The sequence below is a fragment of the Pelobates fuscus genome, chromosome 3, assembly GCF_036172605.1.
Source record: "Pelobates fuscus isolate aPelFus1 chromosome 3, aPelFus1.pri, whole genome shotgun sequence".
Lineage (NCBI taxonomy): Eukaryota > Metazoa > Chordata > Amphibia > Anura > Pelobatidae > Pelobates > Pelobates fuscus.
Window position 1 is genome coordinate 404020872 of NC_086319.1, and position 22698 is coordinate 404043569.

A 22698-nucleotide genomic window follows, 5' to 3' on the forward strand; every position below is an offset into this window, starting at 1 on the left:
TGTTACAGTTCACATTGCCAATCATATCTGGTCTCACAGTAGCTTGCACGCATAGTACCACTAATCCCCAAAAAAATGACAGGCAGAGGCAGGCCACCCCGCAGGGGCCGTCATGGTCGTGGTGCTGTGATTCCCTTTTGCCCTAGAATAATGCCCAGTTTTCAGAAGCCACGTACCCTGAACTTGAAAAGTTCTGAGGACTTAGTTGACTGGCTAACACAGGACACCCAATCTTGTACAGCCTCCGCTCGGAACCTTGACGCACCATCCTCCTCCAGCTTAGCTTCAGGCACCTCTCAAGATAGCACTCACCCGCCTGCCGCCACCACCAAAACTAGCACCACAGCCGCTTTACTTGGTATGTCAGAGGAGTTATTCACACACCCGTTTGAAGAAATGAGTGATGCGCAACCATTATTGCTAGAGGATGTAGATAACAGGGATATGTCTCAGGCAGGCAGCATTAAACACATGGAGGTACGGTGTGATGATGATGATGTTGTACCCGCTGCTGCTTCCTTTTCTGAGTTGTCAGATACAAGCGAAGCGGTTGATGATGACGATGCGTCCATGGATGTCACGTGGGTGCCCGCTCGACAAGAAGAAGAACAGGGCGAAAGTTCAGATGGGGAGACAGAGAGGAGGAGGAGACGAGTTGGAAGCAGGGGGGGTCTTCGCAAGGAGCAAGTGGCACAGTCAGACCGCATGCATCGGCACCCGGGGTCAGCCCGACAGCACGCCAATCAACGCATGCTGTGTCCACCACCAGAATGCCGTCATTGCAGAGCTCAGCAGTGTGGCATTTTTTTTGTGTGTCTGCCTCTGACAACAGCGATGCCATTTGCAACCTGTGCCAAAGGAAACTGAGTCGTGGGAGGTCCAACACCCACCTAGGTACAACTGCTTTGCGTAGGCACATGATCTCACATCACAAACGCCTATGGGATCAACACATGAGTACAAGCAGCACGCCTACTCTAAGCCGCCATCCTCCTCCTGGTCCAGCATCTTCAGCCACGTCAACCACTGCTGTCCTTCTTGCCCCCTCTCAACCATCCGCCACTCCGTCTTCCGCCTTGAGCAGTTCCCGCTCATCTGCCCACAGTCATGTGTCTGTCAAGGACATGTTTGAGCGTAAGAAGCCAATGTCACCAAGTCACCCCCTTGCCCAGCGTCTGACAGCTGGCTTGTCCGAACTATTAGCCCGTCAGCTTTTACCATACAATCTGGTTGAGTCTGAGGCGTTCAAAAAATTTGTAGCTATTGGGACACCGCAGTGGAAGGTACCCGGCCGGAATTTCTTTTCACAAAAGGCAATCCCCAACTTGTACTCGATTGTGCAAAAGGAAGTCATGGCATGTCTGGCACACAGTGTTGGGGCAAGGGTCCATCTGACCACTGATACCTGGTCTGCAAAGCATGTTCAGGGCAGGTATATCACCCACCCTGCGCATTGGGTAATCCTGCTGACGGCTGACAAGCAAGGAATGCGTGGCATTGCAGAGGAGTTGGTGACACCGCCACGAATTGCAGGCAGTCCTGCTGCCACCTCCTCTACTCCTCCTACTCCATCCTCTTCCATAACCTCCTCGGCTGAGTCCTCTTGTGCCGCTGCTTCTTGCTCCACATCAACGGCACCCCCCCAGCTCCCCAGGTACTATTCCACATCCCGGATACGGCAGTGTCACGCCGTCTTGGGTTTGACTTGCTTGAAAGCAGAGAGTCACACCGGACAAGCACTCCTGTCCGCCCTGAACGCACAGGTGGAAAAGTGGCTGACTCCGCAGCAACTGGATATCGGCAAAGTGGTGTGTGACAACGGAAAAAATTTGATAGCGGCATTGAAGTTGGGCAAGTGGACACATGTGCCGTGCATGGCACATGTGTGTAATCTGATCGTACAACGCTTTGTGCATAAGTACACAGGCTTACAGGACGTCCTGAAGCAGGCCAGGAAGGTGTGTGGCCATTTCAGGCGTTCCTACACGGCCATGGCTCACTTTGCCGATATCCAGCGGCGAAACAACATGCCAGTGAGGCGCTTGATTTGCGACAGCCCTACACGTTGGAATTCAACACTCCTAATGTTCGACCGCCTGCTCCAACAAGAAAAAGCTGTTAATGAATATTTGTATGACCGGGGTGCTAGGACAGCCTCTGGGGAGCTGGGAATTTTTTTGCCACGTTACTGGACGCTCATGCGCAATGCCTGTAGGCTCATGCGTCCTTTTGAGGAGGTGACAAACCTAGTCAGTCGCAGTTGTGTGTGTGCGTGTGTATGGCTGTCTGCCTGTGTGTGTGTCAGGGTCTTACCTGAGTTGGGAGTCTGTAGCGCAGATATGTTGCTCACCCTTGCAGATAGCCACAGGCCGAGGTGGTCAGGTAAGAATTCACCTGGCCTGTGGGTCTGTGCACAGGGGCTGTGCAGGATGCAGTGCCAAATACGCAGGACAGGCAAGGACTGAAGCAGCAGGATAGTCGAGGGATAGCCGAGGTCAAAGGATGCCAGAGGTCAGGAACAACGAGGAGTAGCCGAAGTCAAGGGATGCCAGAGGTCAGAATAAACGAGTCAGAAGCCGGGGTCAATAATACAAAGTAGATAAACAGGAACACTGGTACAAAACAGGAACACAAGATCAAAGACTTGACACTGAGCACAGGGCGAGACTGGGTTTAAATACCCTGCTGATGACCGATCAGAGTCAGGTGAGACACAGCCAAGTCAAGGTGCAGCCCCCGGTGTAGTAGCCATGCCAGGATGAACAGGACCGGAATCAGTAGTCTCTGTGTAAAGCTGCTGTGGCTCAGAGGCAGAAAGCAGGACTAGGACTGATAAGTTCCCCGGTTCAAGTCCCCTGTTGGGAACTCCAGGGGCGACCACGTCTGGCTGTCTGTCTAACAGGTGAGAACCCAGACAGTACCCGCCCCTTTAAAAATGACCTCTGGGCGTAAGTAGGTTCTCCCTTGAAATCATACACCTCTCCAGGGTCTCTATCAGAATCCAGTGAATCCCCATAGTCAAAGTCCTCAGTGTGGGATCCTTTAATAGCTTGGGATTTCCCAGTACCAGCTTCTGGTACGGCTGAAGAACTGTCCAGGTTTTTTAGGTTCCGGGTACAGGTGGCAAGCACTTCCACAACTTCGGCAGGAACAGTGTTCGTAGCTAACAATGCTTTGTCGAACATTTAAAGGTCTTCTTTACGGACCGTAGTGCCATTAGAAGCAATGGCACAATCCACAGGTAAATCCTTTTCAGGTGGGCAGGAAGTAGCGGTGGTACCACAGGAAGTAACTTCGGCAGTAGATGCAGGCGGCTCTGGAGCAGGGGGTGTCGTTTTTTCCATGGAAGCCAAGCATGGGCAAGAATAACGTCTCCCTTGTAGCTTTTTAGGCTGGTATGCGGTGTACACTGGACGAAGGAAGTTAGTACCCAGTCGGAGAGCTGGAGGTCTAGGAGGGCGAACAGGACAAAGCGTGATTAAGTGCCCTTTTTCTCCACAGTAATAACACAGACCATGGCTTCTCCTTCGGTCCCTTTCCCTAGGTGTCACTTTGCAGTGGACAAGTCCTATTTGCATAGGTTCCTCAGGGTCAAGTGGAACACAGGATATCTCTGGAGTTTTCCTGGGAACTGGATCATATGGGGGCATCACTGGGATGTGGTGATGGTACTTGGTTCCTTGGTTACGTAGACTCCGCGATTTTTTAGTAGGTGGAGCTGGCTTGGGCATAGTGTTCTTGCATTGTGAGTCCATAGCAGTAATAAAGGATTCCCAGCTGACAAGGACAGGACTCTTCGTCTGCAACATTTGGTAAGCCCAAACTTTGATGCGTCCAGACAACAGGTTGATAGCCGCTCTGACCCTGATGAATTCTGTGGCATAAGTTCGAGGCTTTAAAGAAAACAACACCTCGCAATCCATCTTGAATGACTGAAAGGATGTGCAGCTACCATCAAATCTGTCGGGCATGATGACAAACGGTTCCGGATAAGCTGGTTCCGGGGCTGGATGTACTGCGCCTTTAAGAAAAAAAAATTCTTGCTGCAGCTCCGAAACAGTCTGGGCCAGGCTGGACACTTGCTGGAGTGAGGGTAAGCACATCTCTGCGGACTCCATATTGGTCAAGTCTTTTGTCAGGGTCTTACCTGAGTTGGGAGTCTGTAGCGCAGATATGTTGCTCACCCTTGCAGATAGCCACAGGCCGAGGTGGTTAGGTAAGAATTCACCTGGCCTGTGGGTCTGTGCACGGGGGCTGTGCAGGATGCAATGCCAAACACGCAGGACAGGCAAGGACTGAAGCAGCAGGATAGTCGAGGGATAGCCGAGGTCAAAGGATGCCAGAGGTCAGGAACAACGAGGAGTAGCCAAAGTCAAGGGATGCCAGAGGTCAGAATAAACGAGTCAGAAGCCGGGGTCAGTAATACGAAGTAGATAAACAGGAAATACCCTGCTGATGACCGATCAGAGTCAGGTGAGACACAGCCAAGTCAAGGTGCAGCCCCCGGTGTAGTAGCCATGCCAGGATGAACAGGACCGGAATCAGTAGTCTCTGTGTAAAGCTGCTGTGGCTCAGAGGCAGAAAGCAGGACTAGGACTGATAAGTTCCCCGGTTCAAGTCCCCTGTTGGGAACTCCAGGGGTAACCACGTCTGGCTGTCTATCTAACAGGTGAGAACCCTGACAGTGTGTGTGTGTGTGTGACAGGGTGAAGATTTCTTGCACATGGGTGTGACAGGGTGAAGATTTCTTGCACAGGGCGCCCAAAGGCCTAAGGCTGGCCCTGCGCATGGGTCAGTGGCTCTGCACCAGACTTCCCTCCAATTGATCAAAGTTAAAGGATTTCAAGTGGACTGATTACAATTACAGCGCCTCTAAAGAGTCCTGTATTGTTATTTGTCGTCACTACCTTCCCGCGTCGGAAGTGGGTCATTTGCGCCCCTGCTGCCTTCCTTGCATGTGGTAGCTGTTTGTCAGGGATTTGTCAATCCATATCTGCCAAGAGACCCTATGTAGGGGGAACAGTCTCTTTTCTGCTCTGTGTCAGTGTGTATCAGGGCTGGGCTTTGAGGACAGGTGTCAATGTTAGGTGATGTCTGCCCTTTATGGATTAAAAGCAGACTCTGCATCAACTGTGCAATTTTCCATGGGAGTTTTGCCATGGATCCCCCTCTGGCATGCCACAGTCCAGGTGTTAGTCCCCTTGAAACAACTTTTCCATCACTATTGTGGCCAGAAAGAGTCCCTGTTGTTTTTAAAATTCGCCTGCCCATTGAAGTCAATGGCGGTTCGCGCGGTTCGCCGGTTCGCGAACATTTGCGGAAGTTCGCGTTCGCCGTTCGCGAACCGAAAATTCCGGGTTCGCGACAACACTATAGCTTAAGCTTGACATTTAAAAAGAAAAAAATGTTTTCACTGTAATAGATTGAATAGCAGTTAGTTGTCTGCAAGTGTATGGGTGCCAGGCCTTCAGCTTGTTCTCTGCCAATCTCTGCCAGTATACTTTGCCACTCATATCTGGTGTCTCTATAGCGTGCCTTTACAAAAAAAAAGTTTTTCACTGTAAGCTAATAGCAGTTAGTTGTCTGCAAGCGTCTGGGTGTCAGGCCTTCAGAGTGTACTCTGCCAATCTCTGCCAGTGTACTTTACCATTAATATCTGGTGTCTCTATAGCGTGCCTTTACAAAGAAAAAAAGTTTTTCACTGTAAGCTAATAGCAGTCAGTGTCCTTAAAGCGGGTGTCAGGCCTTCAGCGTGTGCTCTGCCAACCTCTGCCAGTGTACTTTGCCACTCATATCTGGTGTCTCTATAGCGTGCCTTTACAAAGAAAAAAAGTTTTTCACTGTAAGCTAATAGCAGTTAGTTGTCTGCAAGCGTCTGGGTGTCAGGCCTTCAGAGTGTACTCTGCCAATCTCTGCCAGTGTACTTTACCATTAATATCTGGTGTCTCTATAGCGTGCCTTTACAAAGAAAAAAAGTTTTTTACTGTAAGCTAATAGCAGTTAGTTTTATGCAAGCGTCTGGGTGTCAGGCCTTCAGCGTGTACTCTGCCAAACTCAGCCAGTACACTTTGCCACTCATATCTGGTGTCTCTATAGCGTGCCTTTACAAAGAAAAAAAGTTTTTCAGTGTAAGCTAATAGCAGTCAGTGTCCTTAAAGCGGGTGACAGGCCTTCAGCGTGTACTCTGCCAAACTCAGCCAGTACACTTTGCCACTCATATCTGGTGTGACTATAGCGTGCCTTTAAAAACAAAAAAAGTTTTTCACTGTAAGCTAATAGCAGTTAGTTGTCTGCCAGCTTCTGTGTCAGGCTCACAGTGGATACTGTGCCCACTTGCCCAGTGTCACGACTCATATCTGGTGTCACAATAGCTTAAGCTTGACATTTAAAAAGAAAAAAAAAAATGTTTTCACTGTAATAGATTGAATAGCAGTTAGTTGTCTGCAAGCGTCTGGGTGTCAGGCCTTCAGCGTGTACTCTGCCAATCTCCGCCAGTGTACTTTGCCACTAATATCTGGTGTCTATAGCGTGCCTTTACAAAGAAAAAAAGTTTTTCACTGTAAGCTAATAGCAGTTAGTTTTCTGCAAGTGTCTGGGTGTCAGGCTTTCAGTGTGTACTCTGCCAACCTCAGCAAGTGCACTTTGCCACTCATATCTGGTGTCTCTATAGCGTGCCTTTACAAATAAAAAAAGTTTTTCACTGTAAGCTAATTGCAGTTCGTTGTCTGCCAGCTTCTGTGTCAGGCTCACAGTGGATACTGTGCCCACTTGCCCAGTGCCACCACTCATATCTGGTGTCATAATAGCTTAATCTTGACATTTAAAAACAAAAAACTTTTTTAACTGTTATAGATTGAATAGCAGTTACTTGTCTTTAAGCGGGTGTGTCAGGCCTACAGCGTGTACTCTGCCAACCTCTGCAAGTGCACATTGCCACTCATATCTGTTGTCACAATAGCGTGCATTTAAAACCAAAAAACTTTTTCCACTGTTATAGATTGAATAGCAGTTACTTGTCTTCAAGCGGGTGTGTCAGGCCTACAGCGTGTACTCTGCCAACCTCAGCAAGTGCACATTGCCACTCATATCTGGTGTCACAAATGCGTGCATTTAAAACCAAAAAAACTTTTTTCACTGTTATAGATTGAATAGCAGTTACTTGTCTTCAAGCGGGTGTGTCAGGCCTACAGCGTGTAGGCTTGACCTGTGGCCTGAGCTATCCCAATTTGCGATAGAACTTATGGCCTGCCCCGCTTCAAGTGTCCTGTCAGAAAGGACCTTCAGTGCAGCAGGAGGTATTGTCACTGAGAAGAGAAGTCGCCTAGGTCAAACAAGTTTAGATTACCTCACCTTTATTAAGATGAATGAGGGATGGATCCCGAAGGGACTTAAACTGGGCGATACATTCGACTAAAAAGGCCTGATGAGATGAACTGCCTTGGGCTAAAAATGGTCCACACGCTGCTGTATTTTAGCTCTAAATGCCGGTTGACTTGCGTGACTTATCCGCCACCAACTACGGTTCAAGCCGCAATGTTTTAGGGCACTTTCTGCCTGGGAAACACACATTAATTTTTATGGCTGCTGCTACAGCAGTGGCTGCAACAATACCAAATTTTTCAGGCATGTGTACATGCCTAATTTTTCAGCCCTCTGGTGCTGCACTGTGGCTTCAAAAACCAAACAAAAAAAAAGGCACACAGTCCCTATTCTGCTCTGTGTCAGTTGGTATCAGGGGCTTTGAGGACAGGTGTCAATCCATATCTGCCAAGTGACCCTATGTAGGGGGAACAGTCTCTATTCTGCTCTGTGTCAGTGTGTAACAGGGATCCTTAGGACAGGTGTCAATCCATATCTGCCAAGTGACCCTATGTAGGGGGAACAGTCCCTATTCTGCTCTGTGTCAGTGTGTATCATGGTCTCTGAGGACAGGTGTCAATCCATATCTGCCAAGTGACCCGATGTAGGGGGAAAAGTCCCTATTCTGCTCTGTGTCAGTGTGTATCATGGTCTCTGAGGACAGGTGTCAATCCATATCTGCCAAGTGACCCTATGTAGGGGGAACAGTCCCTACTCTGCTCTGTGTGAGGAGGAGGAACGGGAAATGAGTAGCTTGGCATCCAACCTTGTACAAATGTGGTCTTTCATGCTGTCGTGCCTATTGAGGGACCCTCGTATAAAAAGTCTGAAGGAGAACGACCTGTACTGGATGTCCACGCTACTAGACCCCTGGTATAAGCAGACAGTGGCGGAAATGTTACCGAATTACAAGTCGGAAAGGATGCAGCATTTGCAAAATAATTTAAAAAGTATGCATTACACAGCGTATAAGGGTGAGGTCACAGCACAACGGGAATCTAACAGGGGAAGAGGTGAAAGTCATCCTCCTCCTCCGATGACCACGCCATATCTGCCAAGTGACCCTATGTAGGGGGAACAGTCTCTATTCTGCTCTGTGTCAGTGTGTATCATGGTCTCTGAGGACAGGTGTCAATCCGTATGTCAGGTGTCAATCCATATCCATTGTGATTTAGGAATGTTAGGTGATTTCTGCCCTTTATGGATTAAAACCAGACTGCATCAACTGTGTAATTTTCCATGGGAGTTTTGCCATGGATCCCCCTCCAGCATGCCACAGTCCAGGTGTTAGTCCCCTTGAAACAACTTTTCCATCACTTTTGTGCCCAGAAAGAGTCCCTGTGGGTTTTAAAATTCGCCTGCCCATTGAAGTCAATGGCGGTTCGCCCGTTTCGCCGGTTCGCGAAAGTTTGCGGAAGTTCCCGTTCGCCGTTCGCGAACCGAAAATGTGGTGTTCGCGACATCTCTAGCTATCACCAGATATGTCTGAAATTAAAGATTTTTAAAGTTTCAGCAAAGTTTCAGCAAATGCAATAACAGTATGTGTGTATTTATTTGACATTATTATATGATGCCCTATCCAGGTCTTTTTATATAAATATAAAATATGTAGTATATTCATTATATAGATATAAAAATAATAATCTTATAAATTAAACATTATATAATAATAATAATAATACCTAGGATCCAGTGATCATCAGTCAGTGTGGTTTAATATAAGAACAGTGGCAGAGTCACACCACAAAAAAACAAAAGTTTTAGACTTTAGAAAAAACAGACTTTTCTAAAATTAGAATATGTGTAAAGGAGTCATTATCAGACTGGAGCAATTTAAATGGAGTCCAAGAGAAATGGGATTATTTAAAAGTTGCACTATTGAAGGCAACAGAAAATTGCATTAGGCTTGTCAGTAAAAACAAAAAATTCAAGAAACCCCTGTGGTACTCCGCAGATGTGGCCAAAATAGTAAAAAACTAAAAGTTAGCATTTAGTAATTATAAAAAAAAAAACAGAGTGAGGAAGACAGAATGATCTATAAGATTAGGCAGAAAGAGGCTAAGCAAGTTATAAGAGCTTCCAAATCACACACAGAAGAGAAAATAGCACAGTCAGTAAAAAAGGGAACAAAACTTTTTATAGATACATAAATGAGAAAAGAAAAGTAAAACAAGGATTAGTTAGATTAAATACAAAAGAAGGAGAGTATGCAGAAGATGATAAAGGTATAGCTGCCTGCCTCAATGAATATTTTTGTTTGGTATTTACAGATGAGAATGAAGGAAAGGGACCTCAGTTAAGAAAAAGGATAAATGAGTCATTTATTACACGTGAGTTTACAGAGGAAGAGGTTCTATTTCAACTGCCAAAAGTAAAGTAGAAATAAGTCAATGGGACCTGATGGAATACACCCAAATCTATTAAAAGAGCTTAGTGGTGTACTAGCAAAACCATTAACAGATTTATTTAACCAATCATTGATAACAGGGGTAGTCCCAGAAGATTGGAAGTTGGTGAATGTTGTGCCCATTCACAAGAAAGGTAATAAGGAGTAGTCGGGCAACTATAGGCCAGTAAGCCTTACTTCAGTAGTGGGGAAAGTGATGGAAACCATGTTAAAGGATAGGATTGTTGAACATCTAAAAACACATGGATTTCAACATGGGTTTATTTCAGGGAGATCATGCCAAACTAATCTTATTGATTTTTTTGATTGGGTAACTAAAATTATAGATCAGGGTGGTGCAGTAGACATTGCTTACCTAGATTTCAGTAAGGCTTTTGACACTGTTGCACAAAGAAGGCTTATCAATAAACTGCAATATTTAAGTTTGGATTCCAATATTGTTGAATGGGTAAGGCAGTGGCTGAGTGACAGGCAACAGAGGGTTGTAGTCAATGGAGTATATTCAAAGATTGGGCTTGTCACCAGTGGGGTACCTCAGGGATCTGTACTTGGACCCATTCTCTTTAATGTAAGTAGTTACAATGTAAGTAATTGTAACGGATCCCCTATACTCCGGCTGAGTGTATCCGTTAGTAGTCTCCCGAATCTCAAGTGCTGCAATGATTATAGCTCTCCTGTTTCCAGCAGAGTAGTGATTAGAGCTCTCCAATCCCCAAAACATGAGCTTAGACTTCATGAAGGAGTAAACCGAATGTGTTTAATCCAGGCTCAATGACCTGCTTTTATACAAAATGTACAGCAATAATTACATACAACTAGTACACACCCACAATCTACAGTTTCACTTCAGGTTCACACATAAACCCCTCCCCTTAATTTCTGTAGCTGAGAAATAATTGAGTCTAAAGGAACTTAATTCGATTATCTCTCACTTACAGGAAAATATACACAAAATCACAAAACACACAAAAAATATAATAAAAATATAATAACAATAATAAAAAATATAATAAAAATACATAATAACTACATAAATTATACATTATTATTATTATTATTATTGCAATTTATATAGCGCCAACAGATTTTGTAGCGCTTTACAATATTAAGAAGGGGATTTAACTATAAATAGGACAATTACAAATAAACTTACAGGAACAATAGGTTGAAGAGGACCCTGCTCGATCGAGCTTACATTCTATAGGAGGTGGGGTGTAAAACACATTAGGACAGGAATTTGCAATCAAATAAGGTGGACTGCCCTTTAGGAGAGGGCAAGAGACAGGTATGTGAGGTATTGGTTAGTCTTGGAGGCCATAAGCTTTCCTAAAGAGATGGGTTTTAAGGCACTTCTTAAAAGATGCAAGACTAGGGGAGAGTCTGATGGCGGTAGGCAGGCAATTCCATAGGAAGGGAGCCGCCCGCGAGAAGTCCTGCAAGCGCGAGTTGGCCGTACGAGTGCGGACAACGGACAGGAGGTGGTCACGGGCAGAGCGGAGAGACCGAGAAGGGACATACCTATGGATCTGTGAGGAGATATAAGAGGGGCTAGAGTTGTTCAGTGCTTTATAGGTGTGAGTAAGTACCTTGAATTGACTCCTATAGCATACAGGAAGCCAATGTAAGGACTGGCAGAGGGGTGAGGTGTGAGAGAAACGACTAGAGAGGAAAATCAGTCTAGCAGCAGCGTTCATTACGGACTGTAGGGGTGCAGTACGGCTTTTGGGAAGACCAATCAGGAGAGGGTTACAGTAATCCATGCGGGAAATTACTAGAGCATGGACACGCTCCTTGGTAGTATCTGGTGCAAGAAAGGGGCGGATGCGGGCTATGTTTTTAAGATAAAATCTACAGGATTTGGCAACATGCTGGATGTGAGGCTCAAAGGTGAGACCAGAGTCAAGTATGACGCCAAGACAGCGCGCTTGCAAGGATGGACTGATGTTGGTACCACAAACTTGAAGGGAGAGCGAAAGAGGAGGATCAGTATTAGGAGGAGGAAAGACAAGGAGCTCAGTTTTTGAGAGATTGAGTTTCAGAAAGCGGGAGGACATCCAGTCAGAGATGGAAGAAAGGCAAGCAGTGACACGTTGCAGGACGGCAAGGGAGAGGTCCGGGGAGGAGAGATATAGCTGGGTGTCATCAGCGTACAGGTGGTAGTGGAATCCAAAAGAGGTAATAAGTTTGCCAAGAGAGGCAGTATAAAGAGAAAATAGAAGGGGACCAAGGACGGAGCCTTGGGGGACACCAACCGAGACAGGGCGAGGGGAGGAGGTATCATTAGAGAAGGAGACACTGAATGAGCGTTGGGAGAGATAAGAGGAAAACCACAAGAGGACAGAGTCACAGAGACCAAGCGATTGAAGAGTTTGAAGAAGGAGAGCATGATCAACGGTGTCAAAGGCCGCTGAGAGGTCAAGAAGAATTAGTATGGAGTAGTGGCCTTTGGATTTAGCTGTGATTAGGTCGTTAGTGACTTTGATAAGGGCAGTCTCTGTAGAGTGGAGAGGGCGGAAGCCAGATTGAAGGGGGTCAAAGAGAGAGTTGGAATTGAGGAAATGAGACACACGGGTAAAGACAAGTCTTTCCAGAAGCTTTGAGGAAAAAGGTAGCAGGGATATGGGACGGTAGTTAGAGAGGGTGGATGGGTCGAGGGATGGTTTTTTTAGTATAGGCACTACAGTGGCATGTTTAAGGTCAGCAGGGACGATGCCAGAAGAGAGCGAGCAGTTGAAGATGTGTGTTAGAGAAGGCACGAGACAAGGGGAGAGAGATCTGATAAGGTGAGATGGGACAGGATCGAGTGGGCAAGTGGTGGGGCGAGAGGAGCAAAGAAGAGCAGCCACCTCTTGGTCAGTAGCTGGGGAGAATGTCTGAAGGGTAGGAAAGGCATGATCTATGTGTGATTGAGAAACAGAAAGGCAAGGAGGGGAGAATTCTTTCCTTAGCTGTTCAATCTTGTCAGTGAAGTAACATGCAAAGTTATCAGAAGTAAGGTTAGTTTTGGGGGTGGCCACAGCAGGGCGAAGAAGAGAATTAAAGGTGTCAAAGAGACGCCTGGGGTTGCGGGAACATGAACTAATGAGAGAGGAAAAATAGGACTGTTTGGCAAGGGCAAGGGCTGCACTGTATGAACACAATATGAATCTATAATGGAGAAAGTCTGATTGGGTACGAGACTTCCTCCAGGAGCGTTCAGCACAACGGGAGCATCTTTGCAGGTAGCGCGTTAATTTAGTATGCCATGGTTGGGGGCGGGTCCTCCTCGAGGTGCTTGTTTGTAGTGGCGCTGCAGTGTTCAAGGCAGATGTAAGAGTAGAGTTATATATGGAGATGGCCAGTGAAGGACAGGAGAGGGAAGGGATGGACAGCAGTTGTGAATCAATGTCAGCTGACAACTGTTTGAGATCAAGAGAATTAAGGTCCCTCCTGAGTTGAGGGGGGTTAGGCTGAGGTTTTTGGGTGAGGGGGTATGTGAGAGCAAATGATAAGAGGTGGTGATCAGAGAGTGGATATGGAGTGTTGCAGATATTAGTTACTGTACATGCATAAGTGAAGATTAGGTCAAGGGTATTGCCAGCTACATGGGTGCGAGAATTTGCCCACTGCGATAGCCCGAGGGAGGAAGTCATTGAAAGTAGTTTAGTGGCTGCAGAGGTCAAAGGTGGGTTTATAGGAATATTGAAGTCCCCGAGAATTAGGGATGGAATGTTAGAAGAGAGGAAATAGGGTAGCCAGGCAGCAAAGTGGTCAAGGAAGAGAAGAGGGGAACCAGGGGGACGGTAAATAACAGCAATGTTAGCAGAGAAGGGTTTGAAAAGGCGAATTGAATGTATTTCAAATGACGGGAAAGAGAGGGAAGGGGGGGTGGGAAGAGGTTTAAAAGAGCAGTGAGGGGAGAGGAGAAACCCAACACCACCACCTTTACATTCAGAGTTTCTTGGGTTGTGGGTAAGTTGGAGACCACCGAAGGACAAAGATGCAGGGGTGGCAGTGTCAGAGGGGGAGAGCCAGGTTTCTGTTAAGGCTAGTAAATCTATTGAACGAGAGATGAAGAAGTCATGGACAGCAGTGGATTTAGTTATATTGCAAACAGAGCGTGCGTTCCAGAGGGCAGTATTGAAGGAGGATCTAGAGGAACATGAGATGGGTATGAGATTAGTGTGGGTCCTTGGGTTAGTATGTGCTGTGTTTGTTGAGAGGGGACCGGGGTTTGGAGAAACATCACCAGCTGCTAGGAGCAGAAGGATAGAAAGGAAGTGAAGGTGGGAGTAGGATTTGAAAGTTTTGTAGGAGGGTATGTATGTAGAGGGTTTGGGAGGAGTTGGTGGAGATAGGCTGGAAAGGTATGTGTAGAGTGCATGGGATGAATAGAGAGGGGAGGGGAGTAAGGTGGCAGTAATGATGATTGTGTTGCCAGGGACAGGTGAGTGAAAGGATAGGGATATTTTAGTGATCAGAGAAGTTAGTGTTAAAGTGAAAAATAGAAGGGAGAACATTAGAGAAAATGTGTATTATAAGGATAGGTAGATCATATATACAAACACACACAAATATCAATGAGTGTTTAAACCAATGTAAGGATGCAGTGTGTTAAATGAATTCAGGTGAGGAGAGGTTTAGTGACTTGATTGGTGTGTTAAGGAAACCAGCTGATGTGCACTATCTATAAGTAAGCTGTTGACCATGGGGTGGGATGGTGTGGGGAGGGTAGGGTGGGCAATCTTCCAGAGATGATACCTCTGCTCAGAAGATTCTGCAGGACTTGGTTGCTTGGGAGTGCTGGGTGTTAATGCTGTTTTAAGGGGCCCAGTCTGAAATATAAGGTCTGAGGTTAGAGAAAAAAAAAAAGAAATAAAACACTATTATGGGTGGGGAGACATGGGGCTATTGAGGTAATTTATTAGAGATGAAAAACTAAAGGAGAGAACATTTGGGATAAATAGATAGGAAGGATCAGATAGGTGAAAGTCATAAACCATGAACATAAATTTACTAGATTATCAGTGAGAGTAGTAACACTAGCTAAACAAACAATTAACAAAGTCTTAGAGAATGAACATAAAATGACATCATTCAACACCCCTGATCGGAGCACCCAAATTGTGCAAATTGCACTCAGATCCATGCAGTACCAGGGAATAGCCACTGTGTTGAAGTTTTGACCAGCCGCACACATGGTCCTATGCCCAAAACTGTTTCAGAGCATTTGGTGCTTTTACCGGTCAACTTTCGGTGGGCTCCGGCAGATAAACTACAGGGTGTTCTGCCTGGCTTTCAGGCAGCGTTTCTTTCCCATAGTCTCAGACACCTTCCCTCCAAAAAGCACTCTCCTGGCCATTTTCAAAGTGGTCCAAACCACAGGACCAAGTTGAACGGTAACCGCACAGCCCCCTCTCCGAAAATAGTTCCATATAATCGCGGCTATGTACCGCTGGGGACCGACCGGGAGCCGCAAAGTCTTCATGCTGAAAATATTTCTAATGCATCTGCGACTAAGTTCCCCTGAAGTCTATTCGCAGTTTTTGGTCCATGCAAACGGCCGCCAGGGAGCTAGCGTTCGGTTCCATTTGAACACAGGGAAAGTGACGAACCAGGGGAACCAGTGGAAATAAAATATAAAGTTCATTACAGTGGCTGGCGTGACCCATAGTTGGTGGGCAAGAGGCCAGCCTCCATACTCCTCCAGGAGTCCGTGGCAAGCATCCTTAAAAAGTGACGTTTCGCACAGCAATAAATTGCAATTCCGTTAAATTGTAATAAATTATAATTATAACTCTAAATCAGCAATATATTTATAATGTAATACTCTTTTAATTATCTAATTTAATCAATATACAGTAATAATATTGTGATATCTAATGAGGATGTCCTTTCTTCTGATGATTCCAAGAAACAACCAGTCAGCTATTCCAGAATTTTTCCTCTTGGGGTTCCAACTTCTGAACAGATCCAGAATAATTCTCTTCTCTATCCTTCTTTTGGTCTACATTATGACTTTAACTGGAAACCTTCTGATTATAATTCTGGTTTCAGCGACTCAATATCTTCATTCTCCAATGTATTTCTTCCTCAGCCAGTTGTCTTCCTGTGACATCATACTCTCTACATCAATTATTCCTAACTTGCTTCATATAACCTTAAAAAATGGTATCCCCATGTCAGTTAGTCAATGCATTGCTCAGTTCAATTTCGCAAGTTTCTCAGGAGGTACAGAATGTATTTTTCTCACCATGATGTCCTATGATAGATATGTTGCTGTATGTAAACCATTGCATTATGTAACGATAATGAATTTCCCATTTTGTCTTAGTCTCGTGGTCTTTTCCTGGATATTGGGTTTTCTTCTCACACTGATTGTTTCTATCTTATTAAGTTTTTTAACTTTCTGTAATTCAAAGTATATTGATCATTTCTTCTGTGATTTAGTTCCTCTTGTTCAGCTTTCATGTTCTGATACTACAGTTATACGGACTGTGATATTTTTAATCACTCTTCCAGAAACTGCGATTGAAACTGTGTTTATCATTTCTACGTATGTTTGTATCTTTCTCGCTATACATAGAATATCATCCACCACTGGGAGACACAAAGCCTTCTCCACATGTAGCTCCCATATTGCTGTCGTGTGCACGTATTACGGGGCTCTTATTGCCATTTACGTATTTCCATCAGGAGAATATGCATCCGGGATTAATAAGATTGTATCCCTTATTTACACAGTTGTGACTCCTTTGCTTAATCCAGTAATATACAGTCTAAGGAACCAAGACATCAAGACAGCCTTTATAAAATTATATAAAAAAAAAAAGATATTAGTAATATATTATGCACATGTTATATTTATGTATGACATTACATTACTTTATATATGCATTGGTGACACAATACGTTTCCATGAAAATCTCTAAATTTGCAATTTAATAAATGCAAGCCTAATAGTTTAAATGACCAGCTTACACAGCCCATTAGACTTGTGCATTTAGTTTTAAAGGAATTTTTATTCATTCAAATGAATTTTGAATTTTTATTCATTCAAATTTTGAGTTCCTCTGAAATCCCAACCTCCAAAATTTTATATGAATGAATCAGATACAAACAAAATGGATAATGCGTGAAACTGTTTTGCTTCATATGGATTTTTCATTATTTTTTTGATCTTTTGCACCCAGGGCCATCTTTAAATTTGATTTGACATCGTGCAAGGATTTGCCCACTGGATCTTGTGCCCCCCCCCCCCCCCCCCCCCCCCCCCCACTCAGCTTCCTTCCATCAGTCCTTTAACTCCAACAATGCTTTTGCAGCTGGGGCTCTACCATTTCCCCATGCTTGCAAGGTTATATTTAGCACTGAGCACTGTGTGTTTGTTTGTAAGCAGGTTTTTGTATGAAGTATGGTTGTGTGGATGAAGGGGTATGTTTATATGATGTGTTGGCGTATAAATGCAAATATGCATTTATGTGTAGTGAAAGACACAAAATACATGCACCAGAGAACAAATATATATTAAAACCAGAGCAAAAACAAACTGTTAAAAGAACATTAAAAATGTCTCTAATTGAGTGAAATGTAGTTTAACAGGTATATAAAACCAATCCCAGAAAGTTCATATGTGTATGTAGTCTTTTTTTATAAAAATCTCTTGACTGATGTTTCAATTTTTAGAAGCATGTATAAAATAGCAGAAAACAGAAAAATCTAGTGTAGCGTGTGAGTACAAAAGGGATACACACAACACTCCACAATTGCCAGCTTACGTTGAGTGGAGCTCAAAACCAGCTCTATTTAAGGCAGTGTGCCCCACTTGCAGGATATCCCTCTGATATTTTTTCTACAATAGAGATATAATGAGGGGAAATGTATGAAAGAAAAAAAACAATAGTGCTCTTTTTTAAGTAAGTGAGAAAGTAAATAGTGTAGATGGTATAATCCCCACCTAGGATTCTTGAATAGGTGTCCACAGATGTCACAGATAATCAGAATAGATGCTAGGTAGGGAGCAGCTCTTTGGTGATAAAAAGACTAAAACAAGTGGCAAAATCTAAAAGTTAAGGTAGCCAAACAACAATTTATTTATTATTGTTTTGTTACCTTAACTTTTACATTTTCTTCCAGGATGCCCAGTTCCAGATTTCCCATCCTATTGTTTAATATATTTAATTTTTATGTTAAGCCTCATTACTACCAAATACCACCATCCAATCCTCCAAGTCTTCCTTGAACGAGGTGGTTTGGAGAGAGTTCTTTATTCTGACTAGTGGAGTTTACTTTACAACCAAGGAGCCATAGACATAAACATATTTCCCACTTGAAAATATAGTAAATCATGACACCAATCAGTGAATGGTTAAAACTAGAAAGTAAATTACAAAAACCATGGAGAATGAATTGACTAGTAAAAATGTACAAAGGTGGATAAAGCCAGTAATATTTATGATACTCCATGGAGACTAGTGTAGGACTGTAAACCTACATTATAACTAGCAATAAAGATATTCTAAAAACAAATAGGAGGATGAAAGGAAAAAACCCTTGTCAGCTTCACCTACAAAAGGATGATTTTAAAGCCATGCCTATGTCCTAACGATCAGGCCTTTCCAAAAGCTGGCATACCCACCTTTCTTCCATCCGTGTCATGTGATTGCGATAACACCACGATCACATGACTTGGATCAGCCAGATTACAACCTTGCTTGCAGGGTGACAGCCTGTCAGGCAGATCACCCAGCACAAACCAAAGGGGAGAAGTGGATCAGCGCTGAATAACTGTGCAAAAGAAGAAAGGTATCACACCTTAGAATAAGGGGTTGCCTAAAAAAAAACAAAAACAAAAAAGTGGAAACAGAAAAAACAATATTGTGAAAACAAAATAAAAAGCAGCAATGAATAAAAAAACAATACCCACAAAAGAGTAAAACAATGTATACCAGGTACATTAAAAAAGACCCCAAATAGATTTTCTTCCCTACAGTGTTTCTGACTTGTAGCTTCACTTCATGTACAAAAAGAACCAAGAACCAAAAAGAACCAAGAAATCCAATAATGCAATATATCAACTCAATTAAGGCACATACAACATATAGGTCCACAATTGCCAACCCACATGTAATGGAGCAAAGACCAGCTCCAGTGTAAACCGCTTATAGAATATATTATCCAGTACTCTTGAGCAGCAACAATGGTAATGAGGTAGACCCTATAGGATAAAAGAAAAGACAACAGTGCTCTCGGATGGATATAGTTACAAGGTAATAGTCAGAATCTTAATTACTGTATGAAGAGCAGACAAACTACTCTGTTTGTAGCGTGGGTGGTATAATCCCCACCTAGGATTCTTTACTTAGTATCTGCAGGTAGATTCCAGTGCCAAGGGCAAGATAATATAAAGTATATGGCAAGGACCAAAATAATGCCATAAATTCCAAAAGCTCACGGGTGCCACTACCTAATCCTAATACAGTTTAAACTAGATACTAAAATCCCATACCCTCGTGCATTCCCAAAAAACAAATTAATAAATAGATTAAATATATGAATAACAAAACAAAAAAAACGTAAAAACACTGCGATATGCGCCTTCATCTGGGACTAGCATTGAATGACCTCCCATTGGCTGCTTTTTAAATTGGAGCACCAATACTCAAACACGCCCCCTTTTTTTAGATGAACCAATCCTGTGGCATTGGATGGATGCTGTGTTTTTTTCCTTTTCTCCCCTCTATTGGGTGGCTTGCTAAACCTAGGGAGGCTGTTTTTAAAATACGTACTGCATAGACTCACCTATCACAAAAGTGGTAGTGCTAATTTCAGTACCATCATGCACTCAGCCTATTGGAATAGCTCAGAATGCATACTAAGGGTCCATTCCAAAGTTTATCCACCTCCAACAGTCTGTAAGCCTATTTACAGAGGCAAGATACAGGTTGGAGTGGAGACTGAGGCGGAACACCCAAATATCATAATTTCTAGACATAAACTTCCTGCATAACCTTGATGCCCCAATAGTGGTATCAATAATTTGAATATCAGTATCGGGAGACCCTCAAAAGTATCATCCCAAATGCCACAATGAACTTTTCCTTTTCTCAATTAATTGCTCCCATATATCACTGCCACTGTTTTATGTTGCAATAGTATCACTAAGTTATCTGGGATGTAGCACCTTTAGCAGATAACTAATTTTATATTTTTTTTGTTACAAGTATTAGCCTTTATAGAGCTTACTACTCCAATTTTTAAATTATTATATTTACTACAAAATATTGGTAAACATATTTCCTTCTTCGGTAGACATTTAGTTGATATACCTTATTTTCACATATGTCTATTATAAAATAAAGGAATTGTTCAATAACTACATAGGCTATGTGTTAATGTTGTTTTTAATATATTTCCATTCTTGTAGTGTGACACATTTTGGTTCTAACACTTATCTATTTATTATTTAGTCTCTATACATAGATCTTTAGTTTATTATATACAGATACGTAATCTTTAGGGATGTTGCTACATTCAAGTTCCTTTTTCACTGTAGTTGGGCACCGTCTTTTTGATATGATTATTCAGGGTTATGCCCTACAGTTGGAAACGAGACCTGTTTTTTCCTTTTCTTTATGAATGCCCAAACTTGGGCCTATTTATGTGGTTACCATTTATGTTAATAATCTGTATTTTTTCACTACTCACAATATTTTAGCACTTTCTGGGCTCCGCACAGGCTTAGTCAATCGTACTTTATAATTATGTTGGTCATAATTATGTATGTTCTATGATTAAATGGCCATATACACGACCCTCATCTAAATATGTTTTTGTCACACTTCAAACGAGGTCCGCTACTTGGGTGTCACCAATAACCATACTAAATTGCAACCAGTATACTCAAATATCTTCAACATTCATTAAACTCCATTTAATTGTTTAATTCACCGGTAACTTCTCATTAGGCCCTTATTCGGCAACCCTGCAGATAGGTATACTTATGTTGGGGCCTCATTCAGCCTATCACACCCCTGAAGAAGTCCAACATCTTACCGGACGAAACGCGTTGGATTCATACTCTGCATATTTATTTTATTTGCATTTATTGTTTTACTGTTTGTTTGGATTTCGCTACCTTTACTCCATCATTCCTGGACCCCCATTGTGGATGTTTGATTACAGCAGCCAGGAGATCCATGTTTATATGGAGATATGCCTTTTTAACTCTTCTATGTGTAAGTGCAACCAATAAATGTGATTTTGCAATTTTATAACATACTTCACTATATTCAATCTCCTTTATTTACATATATCTTGTTGGAAGATTTACAAGCATATATTTATCATACTACCCCTGAGAGGGTGAAAGGCCTGATTTCACATTTGTTTGTTAGTGTATCTAATTTTTCACTTACTCAATTCATTTCAATACTATTTTACGCTATGTTAGCTATTTGATTTTTTCATACATAAAATATCAAGATCAGGAACGCACTTTCGGATTACCATCAGGCATTACCACGACAGGGCAATGAGAGAATGTTAAAATTAGTTTATATAACCCTCCTGTTTATCCGATTGGTTGTAACCGGCCTTTGACCCCAAAACGTGCATACGACGTCACACACACATCGACGTCATCATCAACGTGGGCGGCCATGGGGCTATAAAGTGGCATAGACCTGCAGCGGCCGGCATTCCTAGACATGCTGGGTTTATCAGGTATCCGGGCGCATGGTTGCAGATGGGCACAACTATTCCTGTCAGTGCTGTAAATACCATCATAAACATTTCTATGTGCAGATGAATCCGTTACACGTTTAAATTCTGTTTGGTTTTATAATTACCATCTGAGTGGTGTTGTGAGGCAGGCTGAATCGGTACATGTCCGTTGTCGCTTCTGTGAGATCCCGGGATCATGCTTTGCCCAAATGGATTATGTATCGAACCACCAATATGTAGCCATTCCACGCCTGCATGTGAAGTAATCACCAATGGAGTTCGCCCCTTCCTTCGGGCGTTACTGGTATCCAATGGCCGTAAGCGTGACCTGTCCACAGATAATGGTTTTACGGTCAGTGCATAGTTTTCTAGTGTAGTAGACCTGGAAAATCACCTGGATGGATGAGGACAGGAGTCCCACCACACAAGCCCGGATTCAGAAAAGGATTGAGTCCTTGCGCAGAACACCCGTTTTATAAGCAATTGGCTTTGATTTTATTATGTTAGGTAAAAGTACACATTTGGTCAACTCGATCTCGAATCCTGGGAATTGTATCACCTGAGGTAGTGTTAGACTTGATGACCCCTTGCTTACGATGACTCCCCGTGATTCCAGGAGGTATATTACCAATTCCGTCTTTGAGCGCAGTCTGGAGATGGAATCGCAAAGGAATAATATGTCGTGTAGATCAGACAATGGACCCTTGTGATCATCGATTAACCATTACCGGTTTCAGAAGTATGGGGAAGCACCAAGATCCTGAGTCGAGTCCAAATGGTAGTCATGTGAATGTGACAGTCCTGCCAGATGAGACTCAGGAGGCGAGTGTTCCCTGGCACTACGGGCATGGAGAGATAGGCATTCTTCATACTGAGATGTATAAACCAGTCGTTGGACAGTAGGAGATCTTGTAACAGATGAATACCTTGCATCTTGAAATGCCAATAAACTACAAAGTCGTTTGTGTGACGTGAGTTGATGGTTGGACGGTAGTGCCCTGTCTTTTCCTGACCACGAATATCTTCTTGAAGGAAACCTGACCTGTCCAGAGACAACTGGACTGCTCTTTTGGCGAGCACAACCCGGATGCCTTTGTCAATGAGAGGTCCGTGGGTTGCCGCCATTCGGAACGGATGAGGACATCCTACCAGCGAGGGTGGAGTCCTATACTGTATTCCCGAAGGGTCCGTAAGGATCCAACCGTGTGTTGAATGTGGTGAAGAGATTC

The 22698-nt window shown here is 43.5% G+C and overlaps 1 protein-coding gene across 1 annotated transcript; it reads left to right on the plus strand.

The window, feature by feature from the left end:
* Window positions 1–15633: 15633 nt before the first annotated feature.
* Window positions 15634–22069, plus strand: LOC134601943 (olfactory receptor 11L1-like). Its single transcript, XM_063446448.1, has 2 exons — window positions 15634–16512; window positions 21977–22069. Exons 1-2 carry the CDS (start codon window positions 15634–15636, stop codon window positions 22067–22069), a joined length of 972 nt encoding a protein of 323 aa, XP_063302518.1.
* Window positions 22070–22698: the final 629 nt, after the last annotated feature.